The 19,349-nt window shown below is 38.1% G+C and overlaps 1 protein-coding gene across 4 annotated transcripts in view; it reads right to left on the reverse strand.

Moving 5' to 3' along the window:
• LOC136857500 (RNA-binding protein NOB1) overlaps positions 1-19,349 on the reverse strand; it is a 382,114-nt gene that overhangs the window by 301,643 nt on the left and 61,122 nt on the right. For all 4 annotated transcript variants that reach the window (XM_067136203.2, XM_067136204.2, XM_067136201.2 and 1 more), the window contains exon 3: positions 7,202-7,410. In XM_067136203.2, the coding sequence (XP_066992304.2) occupies positions 7,202-7,410 (209 nt within the window). The remainder of the gene's footprint in view (positions 1-7,201; positions 7,411-19,349) is intronic.

A 19,349-nucleotide genomic window follows, 5' to 3' on the forward strand; every position in this document is an offset into this window, starting at 1 on the left:
TTCAGATGGTCTTTGTGTGTTAGAATGGTCTGAAACAGAAGATGTTTTCCTTGTGTACTCATGCAAAAGAGAGCGGCTCCTTTCACTCAGGAAGATGGAAGGAGGACACCAACCCAGACCTCCGTTTTGTTTCAAGGGACGAGCACAGAAGATCTTTACAGTGCAGTAGGAAAGTACTGAACACTTTTCTCCGAAGTCAGCATAGACCAAAAAATTGACATTGAAGTCCCAATAATAAGATCAACACCTGTACCTCGCTGGAATTTTGAAAGAGCAAACTGGGAAGCGTTTGTTAATGAGATGGATCACAATATCCAGTGGATTCCACTCAAACTGGACAACTATAAGCGATTTGTTAGTTTAACATGCTCCATAACAAAGAAACACATTCCCAGAGGATTTAGAAAAGAATCACTGGAAAAGACCTTAATGCTGGGGAAGGCTGATGGTAACAGGAGAAGAGGGAGACAACAGATGAGGTGGATTGATGGCATCAAGGAAGCCACGGCTCTCAATTTAGAAAGACTTCGGAAAATAGTTCATGACAGGAAGAAATGGCACACTTTGGTCTATGGGGTCACGGAGAGTCGAAAGCGACTAAACGACTAACAACAACAACAACAACAACATCCCCAATGGAATAGAATATGTGATGAGCTTTGCGAAGAATACCAAATCAGCAACAGAACAGAAGTCGCTGATGAACTATTGCACTGCCTAGATTCTGCTAGAAAAGATAAATGGAACTCAATGACAGCAAGCATGAATTTCCAACACTCAAGCAGAAAAGCATGGATTCTTCTTAGAAAACTTGGAAGTTCTACTCACAAATATATTAATAAGAGCTCAGAGGTATTTCCAGTAGATGTAGCTAAAAGAATCATCAAACTATTCAAAATACCAGAAAATTTCAATACAGATGAATTTAAAAAACTCAAGAAAGTGCTAAAAACTAGGCTATTCTCGACTGAATCAACCCCCCCAGTTCTCAGGAGAATTCACCACTGCAGAAATCTCAACAGCTCTAAAAGAAATAAAACCAGGCAAAGCAGCAGGGGTGGATGGGATATATCCAGAATTCCTGAAACATTGTGGACCTAGAACTCTACACTGGTTAGTTATGTTCTTTAATGACATCTTAAGAAGTGGCAGGCTTCCATCCTTACTTGAGAGAACTAAAATAGTTGCCATTCTAAAGCCCGTGAAAAGTGGAGTTAGTCCTGCAGATTATACGCCAATTGCACTCTTAAGTATTTGGTACAAGTTAATGGAAAGAATGATTTACAACAGAATCTCAACCACAGCCCTCCAACAAATACCGGTACCAACTGAACTCACCCAAAGGGTGAGAAGGTTGATGGTGTATTCGCCCGAGGAGGGGATGTAAGCGAATGCCAAGGAGTGACAAGATACAAGAAAATAACATTAACACCACAACACAATGAACACCAAATTGGAGAAGAAACACACACTTACCTTAAAGAAAATGGAAGAGTAGCCGTGGACAAAATATAAAGTAAACAGTGACAGTGCTTCATTGATTTAGTAAAATGAAAACCCACAAATTGTGAAAAGAAAGATTTTAATTTGCTTTAGGAAAGGTTTCAATAAGTTAAAGAGAAAAATTAAAAATCACCACGAAATACTCTTTGAATAACTCCAGTAAACTATGGAAGAATCTTTTTGTATTGGGAAGCTCAAAAACCAAGAAGTGGAAAACCAAGTAACATAGTAAGTTAAAATGAACAGTACAGTAGAGTCTCTATTATCCGACTTAAACGGGACCTGGAGTACGTCGGATCACCGAAAATGTCGGATAATACAGAATAACTTTGAAAATGAACTAAAACAAACAGGAAGGCTATACTGTATTATGTACTATGTTTTACGGGACTCTATTTATTGACTAATTCAATTGTACAGTAGATGCAGTACTCTTTTCTTACTACGCCTGTAGACATATGCAGACGTCTTGGCTTAGGCTGCAAGAGTCTAGATGTCAGCATCTTGAAATTCAGCCCAGTCTCATCACAATAAAAAATCTGATCACCGGATAATCCTTCAGCAAGAATTATTTCTTGAAATTGTCTTTTAAATTTCACAACCTCATCGGATTTAGCTGACAGTTTTTCTCCACAGATATTAAGCTGCCCAATGCCGTACCGTTTTTTCCACCGACCAAACCACCCAGCACTGGCAGTAAAATTAGCGTCCCTTTATTAAACTCCTTCTGGATATACACCGCCATTTCTTGCAGAATAGGGCCAGATATTGACAAGCCCTTTTCCTGGTTTTTAGTGAACCAAAGAAATAGTGCTTCACTTACTTTTTCGTACTCACATTTTTCATTGTTTTTTTCTAATTTTCAGTGCGTCACTTGTTGCTCTGGTAGAGCACCACTTTTCAATTTATTCCCTCGTATGTTTCCAGTCTCCCACTGTAACACGTCCAACACCATAATCTGAAGCCATTTTTTGAAGCGTTTCCCCTTTGTCCAGTCTCTTTAACCCACTCTACTTGTCTTCCACAGAAACAATCCCTTTCTTACGTTTACTCGCCATACTCACAGAGGATATGAAAACTATAACATCCGAACCCAACCAATACTACATTGAACAATCCTACCGCATGACTGCCAGGGCTTGTCCCACAGTCGCACCCTCCACACCCCGTGTCCCAGAATTGCATCCACCTAAAGTTCAAATTAAGACTAACAGTGTCGGATAACACGGAATGTCGGATAAGCGAAGGTCGGTTGAGCGAGACTCTACTGTATTTAAATTGACATTAAATTACAGGAACATAAAATAGAATAGATTTTTAAAGAAAAATAAATAGCTGACCTCGATAGGGAAAGTAATGAAACAAGAAGGATAAAATTTACCTACGCGACCGGTCGCCTACCCTAAAATACTTAAAATCTAGAAGACTATTATGCCTAGGTTGCAGAAAAATTCACCACTCAGGAACCACTTTTACTTCACGGCGAGCCTATGCAAGTGATAGAATATAATCCCACCAAAACACGCGAATCCACTTTACAAAAATTACAAAACCGAGAAAAATAAATGGCAAATAAAATTTAGAAAAACTTTACACTTGGAGCACACAAAAATCAATCACATCCATGATACTGAAAGTACAATTAAGTTGCCATGGATCGATCAAAACCCAGTGCGCCCAACAATCACATCAACAACCCGTTGCCAAGGTAACAACAAAGAGTGTCCGCAAGGACAAAAAACGGACACAGAAATAGCCCCAAAAGAAAAATAAATTACAAGAGCCAGAAAAAGGAGAACAGAAAACCAAGAATTAACCAGAAAACCCAACCCAAAAGGAAAATTTAGAAGGTTAACCAAAATCAAACAGAAGCTTGCGCTGGCTCACCATTTACATGAAGTTCTAGAAAAATTTACCAGCTAAAATCATGAACTTAAAATTAATTTTGGCAATCAGTCCACTCCGCTGATTTCCTTTATAAAAAAAAAAAAAAAACAACAAAACACCAAGGTGAAGCTTCTTGTTGAACACAATGTAACGTAACGAACATGCAGTTATTACACAAGTCAGATAGGATGATGATGATGATTATTATTATTATTATTATTATTATTATTATTATTATCATCATCATCATCATCATCATCATCCCGGGTAGAGATCACTTTTGGAGCAACTGACCAAAATCATTTCCTGGAGTACTTCACATTTCTTTGTTTTGAAGGTAGAATTCCCATTATTAGATTAAAATGTAACTTACAGTTTTCGATCCATGAACAGGGAAGAGACGCCGAGAGCTACATTCTCTTACCTTACACAACCAGGCTTGAAGTAGAAGGAAAATGCAGATTAACCACTCGTGCACCTATAGTAGATAAATCGAGGCCAACTAACAGGTTATAAAGGCACCAAATGCCCACAGGGTCCTGGTTTTAACCTGGCTTGAAGCTACTGCCTCAAAGCATACCGCCGGTCCAACACATACGACTACTTCTCATCACCATTCCAGTCCAACTGCCCGCGTCCCACGCTAAGCAGCATGGCTTCCCATGTTGCCGCACGCACACGCGCAGAATCCCTCAGGCAGACTAGAAAGTTTAAAGCCTAGTCGCCAGAGCGTAGCACTTCATAGTGCGACAAGATATGGTAAACAAATTCAAACAAGAATGGCGAGATCTCTCACATTAAATGTGAAACGATAATGTTCTTTCACAAGGTTCATTGACACGAATTTCTAGCGGCACAGACACCAGTCCAAAAGGCTTTCTGGGGAGGTACATTACGCAAAATACTGTCACACGGTTTACCCCAAGGATCAGTTCTTGCTCCTCTACTGATCAGCATCTATACTGCAGATCTTCCAGAAACTACTTCGAGGAAATTCATATATGCAGGTGACATAGCTCTGGCTGCCCAATCGAGTGACTTCAAAACAGCAGAAATTACACTCACAAAGGATCTCCACAACCTGAACAAATGGCAACTCAAACCTAATTTGAACAAAACTGAAGTAAGCTGCTTCCACCTAGACAACAAAAAAAAGTCAACTACTGTACCTCAAATTGAATTCAAAGGCCAAAAACTTAAGTATAACCCATATTCAAAGTATCTGGGAGTCACAACAGATCGGACACTTTCATACGAGCAACACCTCTCTAACACTGCAGCCAAGATAAAAACAAGGAACAACATATTACACAAGCTCAGTGGAACAGGATGGGGAGCAAACGCGAGAGTATTACGGACATCAGCTCTTGCCTTGATCTATCCAGTTGCAGAATACTGCTGCCCTGTGTGGCTTAACAGTGCATATACTTCAAAAGTTGATATACAACTGAATGACACCATGAGGACAATATCAGGCCATCAAATCGATACCCCTAAAATGGTTACCCGTTTTATCCAACATCCATCCCCCTCACATACGAAGAGAACTGGCTCTTGTAAGAGAATGGCAGAAATGTTGCAGTAATCCTCAACTGCCCTTACATCAGGACTGCAATCCTCAGAAACCAATGAGATTTAAGTCCAGAAACCCATCATGGAAGTAGGCGAGAAGCTCTTGGAAACATATTTTGATGCTGATGAGATCTGGCGTGAAGAATGAACCTCTTCAAATCCTGACCACCTGGGTTTAATCCACCATCCTTGCAAAGCTCCTCCTGGTTTCAACTTGCCGAGAAGGGAATGGTCATCTCTAAACAGAATCAGGACAAACCATGGAAGGTGTAAATTCTGGCTTCACAAGTGGGGAAAATCTGAAGACCCATTCTGCGACTGTGATAATGTGCCTCAGACCATCCAGCACGTTGTTATGGACTGCCCAAAAAGAAGATTCAATGGATCTATTCAAGAATTACATAGTGCCTCTACAGAAGCAGTGGACTGGCTGAAAAAAGTCTGGATATTAAGTTTTGAATGCTGACCTGTAAATTACATATTTAAGAAATATGTATTTACATGTATTTATAATGTATCCTTGTTTTGCCATATGAAATAAATAACTAGGTAGGGATTTCATTGACCTGATCTTGGTAATGTGCAGAAGAGTATCAGTTCGAATCCCAAGGCAAACCCAGGAGTTTAGTCACACACAGTTTTTGATGAAATAGAGCCATCTACATTTTTCTGTAACCAGAGGAGTTGTGTACTGTGTATATATCTTTATTTTACGATGTTCTTTAATAGATATTTTATTCTTTTGCGTGTGTGTGTGTGTGTGTGTGTGTGTGTGTGTGTGTGTGTGTGTGTGTGTGTGTGTGTCAGACTTTATAAAAACGGGTTCTGTTCAGTTGTTAGGGTTGTTCTGCGCGATGTGGGTTCGAAGGCCGGGCCTAACATTTGTTCATTTTGTGTTGTCTATTGTGCCTTGCCCATATGTATATGCATTAAATGGAGTTATTTAGGATTTTTAACATTTCATTAGGTGAACACTCAAAGCTGGCTCCAGAATTTGGAAGTCTAGAATGTTTTCTTCTAATGTAGAAGAAATAGGTTGTAAATCATCACATTTACAAATAAATACATGTATTAGGGAATATTTCAAATTAGTGTTCAAGGAGTCTGTGCTTATAGTATGGTCCAGAAATAAAAGAATCATTCATCGAACATGGATATGAAAATTTGGCGGAGTCATACCTCCGATCTTATTATTTTGGCCAACATGTATAGTATTATATTCATGGTTACTATTTTGTGTGTGTTTTACTGAGAGTAATTAAATTTGTTCTCATTTGCCATAGTCTTGATAACATCCTTATTTTCCCCCAGTTCTGATATGCCTATAAGTTAGTATTAGAATTTTATTTTGCCGAGAATGCACCGTGGCTCCGTGAGACCAGATGTTGTAACTACAGGAATGGAGGGATGTGCGCTCGATCCTCGCACAGTCTGAAGGGAATTTGTTCCCCCATCAGTTTGGATTTTTGTTTCTTTCCAGATGAGGTTGACTCTTGATCAAAAAGGTCCCAAATGTTATAGCAATATGGCATATGGTCCCAGTATGTCATAATCATTGCTGTCATTGTGAGTGTCTCTGGTTTCACTTTTGGTAACCAATACACTAAGTTCCTCATGGTTACCTGTTTGAGGAAGTTTGTGATGTTTTCCTAATGTTCTGTTGCAGCACAGATATATATATATATATATATATATATATATATATATATATATATATATATATATATTTATTTTAGACATTCCAAAATGCCCTGATCAATACAGTCCATAGCTCAGTCGAGTTATCATTTATTCCTTGTGCCATGTGTGGGCGAGTGGCATGGCATGGTTTCGGCTAGTCTGCTTCTTATACACAAGTTTCTGAATTAAGTGTTGTATCAAATTTATTATGTTAGAGGGCAAAAATAAAGCACAAATTCCATCACATACTAGCTCTTATTCATCTGGATGTGACCCTTCGTTGTCCAGCAATAAAACTACTTTAATAGGCAGACCCTTCTTTCTCAAAAATATTTTTTTTTCAGTCACGACAACAAACGTGTGTAATTGCAGTAGAGGGAAGAAACAGTATGTTGACTTGACGGGAACAAGCAGGGAATGAAATGCTGCAGAAAACTTATTTTAAATTTGTGAAAAGAAAAATTCAAATAATGCTCAGATTTAAAGAGACTACTGTAATTGGAAAGGTTATATCTGATTCATAATCTAACCACAACCTCCATCTCACTTCTTTACAAACCTCGTGAGCAGGCAAATAGAATCCCGCAATACCCTTGTAACTATCATCAAGATGAGGAGTTAAGCTAACAACTCTGTTAGCTACAGGTTCCTTCTTCAGGTGATCAATGCCAACTTTCTCCTTTTCTAGGCGGTAGGTCAGGGCCAAAACCTGGATATCAGTTGCTGACAGGCTTGGATAGTCTCCTGATTTCTTTGAGAACTCTGTGACTGGAAAACAGATTAGAGAAAGGATTAGAAATGCCATAGTGAACAGGTGTTGTTCTTTACTTAATAAGTAGGGGTACGTAAATAAGAATTAAAACAGAATATACAGTATGTACACTTCCTAACATAAAATGGGCAAACTCTTGAACGGAAGTATCAGTATCAAACCTTGATACCTCGTCCTGTGTTAGAGTCTTTCGTAAAAATATTTATTGTCTAACTCTTCAATACAGCGCGAGCCTCGGTCGAGTCTGGGTGAGTCGAAGAATGGCCTAGTGATGGCACTGGCTCAGCTGCGATATAACTTCTTTTTATACAGCAGCTTCTGAAATAAGTCTCCAACAGTATATTTTTGTGTCGTCGATTTTAAAATGCAATTCAAACCAAAATGCTGAAGATTCATGGGGCTAAAATGCAGAGAGTGAATCGAAATATCACATGCTACAACAATCATCTACAAGAGGAGGGAGAGCATTTTCAACACTACAGTAATGATGCTAGTTTTACTACTTTTCTATATTTTCTCAGTCAGATTATCTATTCATAAAAGTTGATGGGTTTTATACAGACAAACATGAATGGTCTGACAACGACTGTGCTGTCATTTATCGACATGTGGCATGCAGGAGGTATGAAAACCCTTTCAGGACTCGCCCTGTATATATTTGCTGAATGCCCAATAAACTTGTGTTATTCCATTATGAACGGTCTGACAGCAACCATGCTGTCATTATAGAACTACGTATAAGCTCACTTTGTGATTTATTAAAAATCAAAATCGAAGTTACATGCTAAAATATTAGGGCATGTTTTGCCTATGTTTTGCCGTGCTATCCTTAACATTAATGTTAAAATCAAAGAGGTAGACCTGACTTAAGGCTAAACTTAAAATACTACATGAAATAGCTTATAAAATTAAAAAAACAACTATCATAAATCACACTTGTTGAGATAAAATAAGCACTTGAGTGAGACTAACATGTGATGAGTCATTAAAACATCGTAGTGGGTAAAATAACATTGGTAGTGTATGGCAGTTAATATTTGTGAGCACTCAGGTACACTTGTATTATATTCTTAGAACTCGTTTCTTCCTGGAATAAAAGTGCTACTGCTGGTTAAGGCTATTTAAAATCACGATAGGTGGGCTTGATTTGTGTGCATTTTTAAGACAAGAGTAGAACAGGGGTCTTCCAGAGAAAGTTTTTCATACAGCTGGATATTACGTTTAGTGCAAAAGAAAAGGCTGCGCGTCTAGTATTGTATCTGCTGTTTGTAGACGGGTATGCTGGAGAATGAGAGGGAGGAGTGGGGATAAGGGAACTACGGTAGAAGGGGGAAGAGGCCTGTTGGTGGGCAATGTTAATGCCAGGAGGGTATAACTGTGATATGAGAAGAAATCTCTCTTAATTTTAATTTATTTACAAAATATGGAAGCAGTCCGTAGAGGGGACTACGTAACTCAGTGATATCATTCAAGCTGCGATCTTGGTTGCTAAGGCAATAAATGTAAATGCAGATATTTTCGTACTCGTTCATTAACCTACTGTACCATTGCACTTTCCGTAATGCAAGATTTCGCCAAATCAGATTGAATTAAAGTTACGCGAAATGAAATTAAACAAAGCGAATGCATATACAGGATAGTTCAGAGGTCTATAGGGCCGAAGTTAAGAGCATAATCGCTATGGTGGTGAAAAAATAAAATCAGAATCAGATTGTTTTAAAAGAAACAAACGGATGACACTCGTCAATCGTGTTACGCAGATAATACGTAAAAATAAGTAATCTTCAATCAGGAAAGGAAGAAAATAGAGAAGAAAGAAGTATACCTGTTAGAATAAAGATATATTCTCACTAAATAGGAAGAGAGAAATCAAATAAGCTAAATACATTATCATACGTGAGCCGAAACCAGCATTGACCGGCATAGTAGCAAAACTGCCAAGCATATATATATACAGTCAAGAAAGAAAGAAAGAAAAATAAGAAATAATAGCATTCTTAAAAAAAAAACATAAATGAACCCTGAAGTAATATCATAGCCATCATAGTATATTAGAGAGCAGTTTCAATTGGTATTGAAGGCAGACAAGCATTCATATTTGTCAGTATTTTAAGAGAATCATGAATCGACCTATCTCACATATGTATTCTTTTACCATGAGCTCAAGAAAGAAGAAAAAGTTGTCATACTAGATGGGCAGCTGACATTCCTAGAGATGTTTTCGTTTCACTAGAGCCAGCCCACCTGATCTAAACCCAGAGCCACCTAACTTTGGTTCCCAACCGACCTAATGCAGCAGCCGTAGGATGGATTGTGGCTAGATCATCCTAGATCACAGGATGAAAAGCTAAGTTTCTTGATAAAAAATTCTTAATTGAATTGATGAATAATAATGTTTAGAATATATAACTGTAGAGATATACTTGTAATATTGTTATAACCAGTATAACCTAAAGGTCAAGCTTTTGTGCATATATACTCAATGAGAATCGACAGGTAAGATTTGAGTAACTTTCAATGTGTATAAAGCATAGAACAATGCAATGGCAATCCTGCAAGGATAGCATGAGTTAGCTAATGTTTAATACGACATAAAATGATATTTCTATTGGGGAGTAGATGTTATGAATTAATAAAGCATCCTAATATTAAAATGGAAACCAATTTATATGTTTCTGTTTGTCATTGGTGAAGTAGGTATAAAATAATGTTACGTTAGGTAGGAAAGTTAAATATCGTCGTGATGAGGTATCATGGATCCAGTGTTGTTGAAATAGGTATATTTGATCATTTTACATTGAGGGAGAGTTATATAAGAAGAGATTGAGGTATTGGAGAAGGAATGGATAAGTTAAGGAAGGATAAGAGTTGAAATAAGTAAGCTACGTATTATTATGAAGGAAATGAATCGTTGTTGAAGAGTATAGTACTAGGAAGGCAGAGAAGAATTGGAATTAACGCAGAATATGAGTAGCTTAAGACTGGGTCGAGTACAGGTAGTAACGCAGTAGAAGGAAATATCATCAAAGGAATACAGGAGTATTATGAAAAACCTATCTAACGTAAAGGAGTGTATATCAAGCCAAGTCCATCGGATAGAAACCATATGTTTGAAATAAAGCTTAGTCTGCTAGAAGTTACTTACTATAAACATCTTGTAGGTGTATTCACATAAAAATATTCACAATATATTGGTGAAATTCCTCCCCTGCGAACAATGTGACCTTGCCGCAGTGGGGAGGCTTGCGTGTCCCAATGAAGCAGATAGCCAAGCCACAGGTGCAACCATATCGGATGGGTATCTGTTGAGAGACCAGACTAAGGAATGGTTCATTGAAAGGGGGTAGCAGTCTTTCGAAAGTTGCAAGGGCGGCAAGACTAAGTTAGATGTAGTTGGTATAAGTGAAGGACGTTGGCAGGAAGAACAGGATTTTTGGTCAGGCGACTACCGAATTATCAACACGAAATCAAACAGGGGAAATGCAGGAGTTGGTTTAATAATAAGAAAATAGGGCAGTGGGTAAGCTACTACGACCAGCATAGTGAAAGAATTATTGTCGTCAAGATAGACACCAAACCAATGCCCATCACATTAGTGCAGGTCTATATGCCTACTAGTTCAGTGGATGATGAGGAAATTGAAAGAATACATGAAGAGATAGAAGATTTAATACAATATGTAAAAGGTGACAAGAATTTAATTGTGATGGGAGACTGGAATGCAGTGGTAGGCCGAAGAGGAGAAGGTAATACAGTAGGAGAATTCGAATTGGGACAAAGGAATGAAAAAGGAACTCGGCTGGTTGAATTCTGCACTGATCATAATTTAGTCCTTGCCAATACTTGGTTCAAACACCACAAACAACGGCTGTATACATGGACGAGACCTGGAGACACTGGAAAGTATCAAATAGACTTCATTATGATTAGGCAGAGATTCAGAAACCAGGTGATGGATTGCAAAACTTTCCCAGGAGCAGACATGGACTCTGACCACAACTTGTTGGTCATGAAATGCCATCTGAAGCTGAAGAAACTGAAGAAAAGAAAGAATGCAAAAAAGATGGGATCTAGACAAGTTGAAAGAAATGAGTGTGAAGGATTGTTTCAAAGAACATGTTGCAAAAGGACTAAATGAAAAGGCTGAAGGAAACACAAAAGAGGAAGAGTGGACAGTCATGAAAAATGAAGTCAGCAGGGCTGCTGAAGAAATGTTAGGAAGGAAGAAAAGATCAACTAAGAATCAGTGGATAACTCAGGATATACAAGATCTGACTGATGAACGACGAAAATACAAGAATGCTAGAAATGAAGAGGGCAGAAAAGAATACAGGCGATTAAAGAGTGAAGTGGATAGAAAGTGCAAGGTAGCTAAGGAAGAATGGCTGAAGGAGAAGGGCAAGGATGTCGAAGGTTGTATGGTCCTAGGAAAGGTAGATGCTGCATACAGGAAAATCAAGGAAACCTTTGGGGAAAGGAAATCTAGGTGTATGAATATATATTTTTTTCTTTCTGCTATTTGCTTTACGTCGCACTGACACAGATATGTCTTATGGCGACGATGGGATAGGAAAGGCCTACGAATGGGAGAGAAGCGGCCATGGCCTTAATTAAGGTACAGCCCCAGCATTTGCCTGGTGTGAAAATGGGAAACAATGGAAAACCATCTTCACGGCTGCCGACAGTGGGGCTTGAACCCACTATCTCCCGATTACGGATACTGAATGGAATTGCTAGGCAGGCAATAATTCCATTGTTGAGTTTTATCTCCCATATGCAGTTATCAGACTGTGCCTCTCATATAGGGGTTCTGATAAGTTCACCTGCATATACCCCAGCGTCAGTGGGTAGGGTCTGACACATCCCACTCTGATGAGTCTAGTGTCAGACATAAGACAAAACTCTGGTTAATAGAGCAAACACCTGAAAAACCTTACATCTGGTCTGCTACTGGATACTGGCCGCACCTAAAAGACTGCAGCTATCGAGCTCGGTTGTATGAATATTAAGAGCTCAGATGGAAAGCCACTTCTAGGGAAAGAAGACAAAGCAGAAAGATGGCAGGAACATATCCAAGGTGAAGATGTAGATAATTTGGTTCTAGAACAAGAAGAGGCTATTGACGCTGATGAAATAGGAGACCCAATTTTGAGGTCAGAGTTTGACAGAGCTGTAAGCAACCTAAATAGGAAAAAGGCACCTGGAATTGACGACACTCCCTCTGAATTCAATCAATCAATACTGATCTGCATTTAGGGCAGTTGGCCAGGTGGCAGATAACCTATCTGTTTTCCTAGCCTTTTCTTAACTGTTTTCAAAGAAATTGGAAATGTATTGAACATCTCCCTTGGTAAGTTATTCCAATCCCTAACTCCCCTTCCTATAAATGAATATTTGACGCAATTTGTCCTCTTGAATTCCAACTTTATCTTCATATTGTGATCTTTCCTACTTTTATAAACACCACTCAAACTTAGTCGTCTACTAATGTCATTCCACGTCATCTCTCCGCTGACAGCTCAGAACATACCATTTACATTACATGTTATAATTCTCATATTTTGGTCCGTATTGAAATGTACAATGAAGTCAAATAAATAATAAAGTTTAATCATTCCACCTATTCAATACATAAAAAGAGAAGTTAATAAAGAATTAAATCTAAATAAAACTACAGGGACATGTTTTTCCCTTTAATTAAGGGCATCTTCAGCCTAATCTCAATCTGAAAGTAATCAATCAGGTACCTGATTGTAATTAAATTACATATGAATATGAAGATGATGTTGGAAATATGTTTCAAATGGTGAGCGAAATGGTTGACAATAGTTTTGATATTCTTAAAATGAAACCTTAATAAAGTCTAATATACAAATAGTCGTAAATTTATGAATGTCCTTGTTTAAAAATTGGTAACAAATTGTATACTGGTAGTTTTTTAAGAACGTAAATTTTGTAAATAGACGTTTCCGTTGGTCACTTCAAGTGAGGTTTGAAATAAATTGTTACGTTGAAACAAGTAAAGCGGGGCCTTTTGATGGTTGAGGGTGTTAGAGAAAATTTATCGGGTATTAAACAGTTCAAACATCAGGATAAAAATTGTTAGACTGCTGAAGCTCTCATGTGAAGAGATGAAACTGCAGTCTTCTAGAAGCACGAGTGAAGAAGAGTGCTTGATGGTAAGTAGCTGGGTTAAATATGAAGTCTCTTTATTAATGTTGAAATTGGTTGACGTAAAGAAGACGCCTAAGGAAAGGAAAGTCTTGAAAAACAAAGTCAGCAGGGCTGCTGAAGAAATGTTAGGAAGGAAGAAAAGATCAACTAAGAATCAGTGGATAACTCAGGAGATACAAGACTTGATTGATGAATGATAAAAATACAAGAATGCTAGAAATGAAAAAATGAACGTCAACCAATTTCAACATTAATAAAGAGAAATCATATTTAACACAGCTACTTACCATCAAGCACTCTTCTTCACTCGTGCTTCTAGAAGACTGCAGTTTCATCTCTTCAGATGAGGGTTTCAACAGCCTAACAATTTTTATCCTGACGTTTGAACGGTTTAATACCCGATAAATTTTCTCTAACACCGTCAACCATCAAAAGGCCCCGCTTTACTTGTTTCAACGTAACAATTTATTTCAAACCTCACTTGAAGTGACCAACGGAAACGTCTATTTACAAAATTTACATTCTTAAAAAACTACCAGTATACAATTTGTTACCATTTTAAATAAGGACATTCATAAATTTACGACTATTTGTATATTAGACTTTATTACGGTTTCATTTTAAGAATATCAAAACTATTGTCAACCATTTTGCTCACCATTTGAAACATATTTCCAACATCATCTTCATATTCATATGTAATTACAATCAGGTACCTGATTAATTAACTTTCAGATTGAGATTTGGCTGAAAATGCCCTTAATTAAAGGGCGAAACATGTCACTATAGTTTTATTTACAGATTTAATTCTTTATTAACATCTGTTTTTATGTACTGAATAGGTGGAATAATTAAACTTTATTATTTATTTAACTTCAACATACCACTTAGTCGAGCAGCTCGTCTTTCTCCCAAATCTTCCCAGCCCAAACTTTGAAATATTTTTGTAACGCTACTCTTGTCAGAAATCAAACAGAACAAATCAAGCTGCTTTTCTTTGGATTTTTTCCAGTTCTTGAATCAGGTAATCCTGGTGAGGGTCCCATACACTGGAGCCATACTCTAGTTGGGGTCTTACCAGAGACTTATATGCCCTCTCATTTACATCCTCACTACAATCCCTGAACACCCTCATAACCATGTGCAACCCCATTTATGTGATTATCCCAATGAAGATCTTTCCTTAGATACTTACATACTTACATGATCCCCAAAAGGAACTTTCACCCCTTCAACGCAGTAATTAAAACTGAGCGGACTTTTCCTATTTGTGAAACTCACAACCTGACTTTTAACCCTGTTTATCAACATACCGTTGCCTGCTGTCCATCTCACAACATTATTGAGGTCACATTGCAGTTGCTCACAATCTTTTAACTTATCTATTACTCTATACAGAATAACATCATCTCCAAAAGTCTTAACTCTGATTCCACTTCTTTACACATATCATTTATACATATAAGAAAACATAAAGGTCCAAGAATACTGCCCTGAGAAATTCTCCTCTTAATTATTACAGGGTCAGATAAAGCTTTGCCTACTCTAATTCTCTGAAATCTATTTTCTAGAAATATAGCAACCCATTCAGTCACTCTTTTGTCTAGTCCAATTGCACTCATTTTTGCCAGTAGTCAGTATCAAATGCTTTAGACAGTTCAATCGCAATACAGTCCATTTGACCTCCTGAATCCAAGTTATCTGCTATATCTTGCTGGAATCCAACAAGTTGAGCTTCAGTGGAATAACCTTTCCTAAAACGGAACTGCCTTCTATCGAACCAATTATTAATTTCACAAACATGTCTAATATAATCAGAAAGAATGCCTTCCCAAAGCTTACATGCGATGCATGTCAAACTTACTAGCCTGTAATTTTCATCTTTATGTCTATCACCCTTATCTTTATACACAGGGGCTACTATAGCAACTCGCCATTCATTTGGTATAGCTCCTTCAAGCAAGCAATAATCAAATAAGTACTTCAGATATGGTACTATATCCCAACCCATTGTCTTTAGTATATCCCCAGAAATCTTATCAATTCCAGCCACTTTTCTAGTTTTCAACTTTTGTATCTTATTGTAAATAAATGTCATTGTTATCATACGTAAATTTTAATACTTCTTTAGCATTAGTCTCCTCCTCTATCTGGACATTATCCTTGTAACCAACAATCTTTGCATACTGCTGACTGAATACTTCTGCCTTTTGAAGATTCTCACATACACACTCCCCTTGTTCATTAATTATTCCTGGAATGTCCGTCTTGGAACTTGTTTCTGCCTTAAAATACCTATACATACCCTTCCATTTTTCACTAAAATTTGTATGACTGCCAATTATGCTTGCCATCATGTTATTCTTAGCTGCCTTCTTTGCTAGATTCAATTTCCTAGTAAGTTCCTTCAATTTCTCCTTACTTCCACAGCCATTTCCGACTATTTCTTTCCAATCTGCACCTCCTTCTCAGTCTCTTTATTTCTCTATTATAATAAGGTGGGTCTTTACCATTTCCTAGCACCTTTAAAGGTACAAACCTGTTTTCACATTCCTCAACAATTGCTTTAAACCCATCCCAGAGACATTTACATTTTTATTTAGCGTTTTCCACCGATCATAGTTACTTTTTAAAAACTGCCTCATGCCTGCTTTATCAGCCATATGGTACTGCCTAATAGTCCTACTTTTAAGACCTTCCTTTCTAACACATTTATTTTTAACTACAACAAAAACAGCTTCATGATCACTAATGCTATCTATTACTTCGGTTTCTCTATAGAGCTCTTCTAGTTTTACCAGCACCACGTCCAGGATATATTTCCCTCTAGTTGGTTCCATCACTTTCTGAATCAGCTGTCCTTCCCATATTAGCTTATTTGCCATTTGTTGGTCCTGCTTCCTGTCGTTCGCATTTCCTTCCCAACTGACACTTGGTAAATTCAGATCTCCCGCTACAATCACATTCCTTTCCATATCATTTCCCACATAGCTGATTATCTTATAAAATAATTCTGAATCCGTGTCAGCGCTACCCTTTCCTGGTCTGTACACACCAAAGACATCAAGTTTCCTATTATCTTTAGAAATGAGCCTTACACCCAGAATTTTGTGTTTTTCATCCTTAACTTTTTCGTAGCTTCTTCCACCAGAATGAATACTCCCCCTCCCATCATTCCTATCCTATCTCTACAATACACTCCAGTTCCGTGAGATAATTTCTGCGTCCATTATATCATTTCTCAGCCATGATTCAACTCCTATTACAATATCTGGTAAAATATATATCTATTAAATTACTAAATTCTATTCCTTTCTTTACAATACTTCTACAGTTCAACACTAACATTTTTATGTCATCCCTACTTAACTTCCAGATCTCTGTACCCTTATCACCGCTCCCTAGACCACCCTGTTTCCCTATTACCCTTCCAAACAAATTTCCTAACTTATACGCACCACTGCGGTTTAAATGAAGGCCATCTGAGCGCAGATCCCTATCTCCTACCCACCCATTAGGATCTAGAAATTTCACTCCCAGTTTCCCCACATACCCACTCCATAGTCTCATTTAAATCCCCAATCACCTTCCAGTCAGTATCCCTCCTACACAGTATTTCACTAATAACAATCTCCGCTCTCTTAAACTTCAGCCGTGCTGCATTTACCAGATCCCACACATCCCCAACTCCCCCAAACTCTCCATCTCTCCATCTCCTCCCTCATACCCCTCAAAGCCTCGCCACACCCACAGTCCCTACACTTGCCCTCCTTAGCCATTCCTTACAGGAAAAAATTCAAAATAAAAGGAAAAATAAAATAACTTAAGAATGTTGTTATACCTATTCCCAAGAAAGCCGGTGCTGACAGGTGTGAAAACTATCGCACCATTAGTTTAGTATCTCATGCCTGCAAAATTTTAACAAGAATTACAGAAGAATTGTCTTACGTTGTTGGTACCAACATGAAACCTTCTCCTTCCCCTCCTCCCCCTCCTACTTTCCTCAACATCTGCCTCAACCTAATTCCTGGATAACACTCTACCCTCGTTCCCTTTCCTCCACACACTTTCCCCACATGTCTAACGATGGTATCCCCCATGACCAGAGCTTCAACCCTACCCACCTCATTTCATCCCCTCCCCTCCTCGTCAGCCCTATCTTTCCTGATAGCTGCAGAAGCTACTTCCTCCTCCCTTTTCTCCTTCCCATGACACTGTTGCACCTGTCTTTCCCTATCCTACCTTTTCCCTTCCTCCTACTTCCACACATCTCAGCAACAGTTTCCTGCTCCTTATCTTCCCTCTGTTGCTGTACCTGGAGTGGCTCGTACCGATTTCGCACAGACACCTGTTCTGAATTCTGATCCTGAATAGAGCCCTTAGCCTGCAACCTCCTTCCCCTTAGAACATTAGACCACCTGTCTTCTACAACTCCCCCCTTTCCTTCTTCTCCCTCTTGTACACCTACTATAACCTGTGCATTGTTTGAGGGAGGCCTATCTTCCTTTCTGTCTTCCGTGAGAATGCTAATTATCTCCCTCAAACTCTCCATCTCCTGCCTCATACCCCTCAAAGTCTCGCCACACCCACAGTCCCTACACTTGCACTCCTTAGCCATTCCTTACGGGAAAAAATTCAAAATAAAAGGAAAAATAAAATAACTTATGTGCAAGAAAATGAACGGAGGGATTGACTGTCTGGGATAGTACTCTAAGATCGCACGACAATAAGGTTATTAATATATGACTACACAACAAAACTACTTAGTCGAGTTCTATTTTTATCCTACAACACCTGTTAATTACTGAATACCGAAAGGAATACAGAAGAATTATACAAATCTAAACTGCAATTAAGCCTATCCTAATTACAGCAACAGAGGTATAGTAAAAGAGTTTCTACAGATACCTCTACTATACCGGTACTACACAAATATTTTACAATAATAAAATAAGCACACTAAATTCTAATAAGTTATTACTCGTATACTACTGTACAGTACACTACAATAAGTTTAAACTATGTTCAGACGTATCCTAATTACAATACCGTTACTGTATATCACTACGAAGCACAAACAGAAATGAAAATTGCTAATTTTGAATTTTGCAGGAACTACTGTACTCAAAGATTACAAACAATGCTAAATGCTTAGACAGGTTATTATTAGTACTATGCTCTAATAGATTCATACAAAAGATTCACATGAATATAGCAGGCAAGATACGGTACTATCTTAATATACTGTATCTACACTACAATTCTCAGCTGAAATGTGGTTATACAAATTTTTACCGCTGGTGGATTACTATTATTTTTCCTACTACGCGGGACGGAGAATAAATGTGTCCTTAGATGCTGAAAAATAAGAGGTTGTCTACACTAATTTCTGTCAAAACTACGCCAGGGGTACTGCAATATTATTGGGATATACTGACTGCATTACGAGAAACCAGTATGGCAAAGTTATTCTATTTAGTGTGAAAGATGTATGACACAGGAGAGGTCCCATCTGATTATCAGCAGAATGTTGTTATACCTATTCCCAAGAAAGCCGGTGCTGACAGGTGTGAAAACTATCGCATCATTAGTTTAGTATCTCATGCCTGCAAACTTTTAACACGTATTGTTCACAGAAGAATTGGAAAACAAGTTGAAACTGAGTTGGGAGATCAATTTGGCTAGAAGATATGTAGGAACACGTGAAGCAATCCTGACTTTATGTCTGATATTAGAGGATCGAATCAAGAAGAACAAGCCC

Source organism: Anabrus simplex, chromosome 1 (genome assembly GCF_040414725.1).
Source record: "Anabrus simplex isolate iqAnaSimp1 chromosome 1, ASM4041472v1, whole genome shotgun sequence".
Taxonomy (NCBI): domain Eukaryota; kingdom Metazoa; phylum Arthropoda; class Insecta; order Orthoptera; family Tettigoniidae; genus Anabrus; species Anabrus simplex.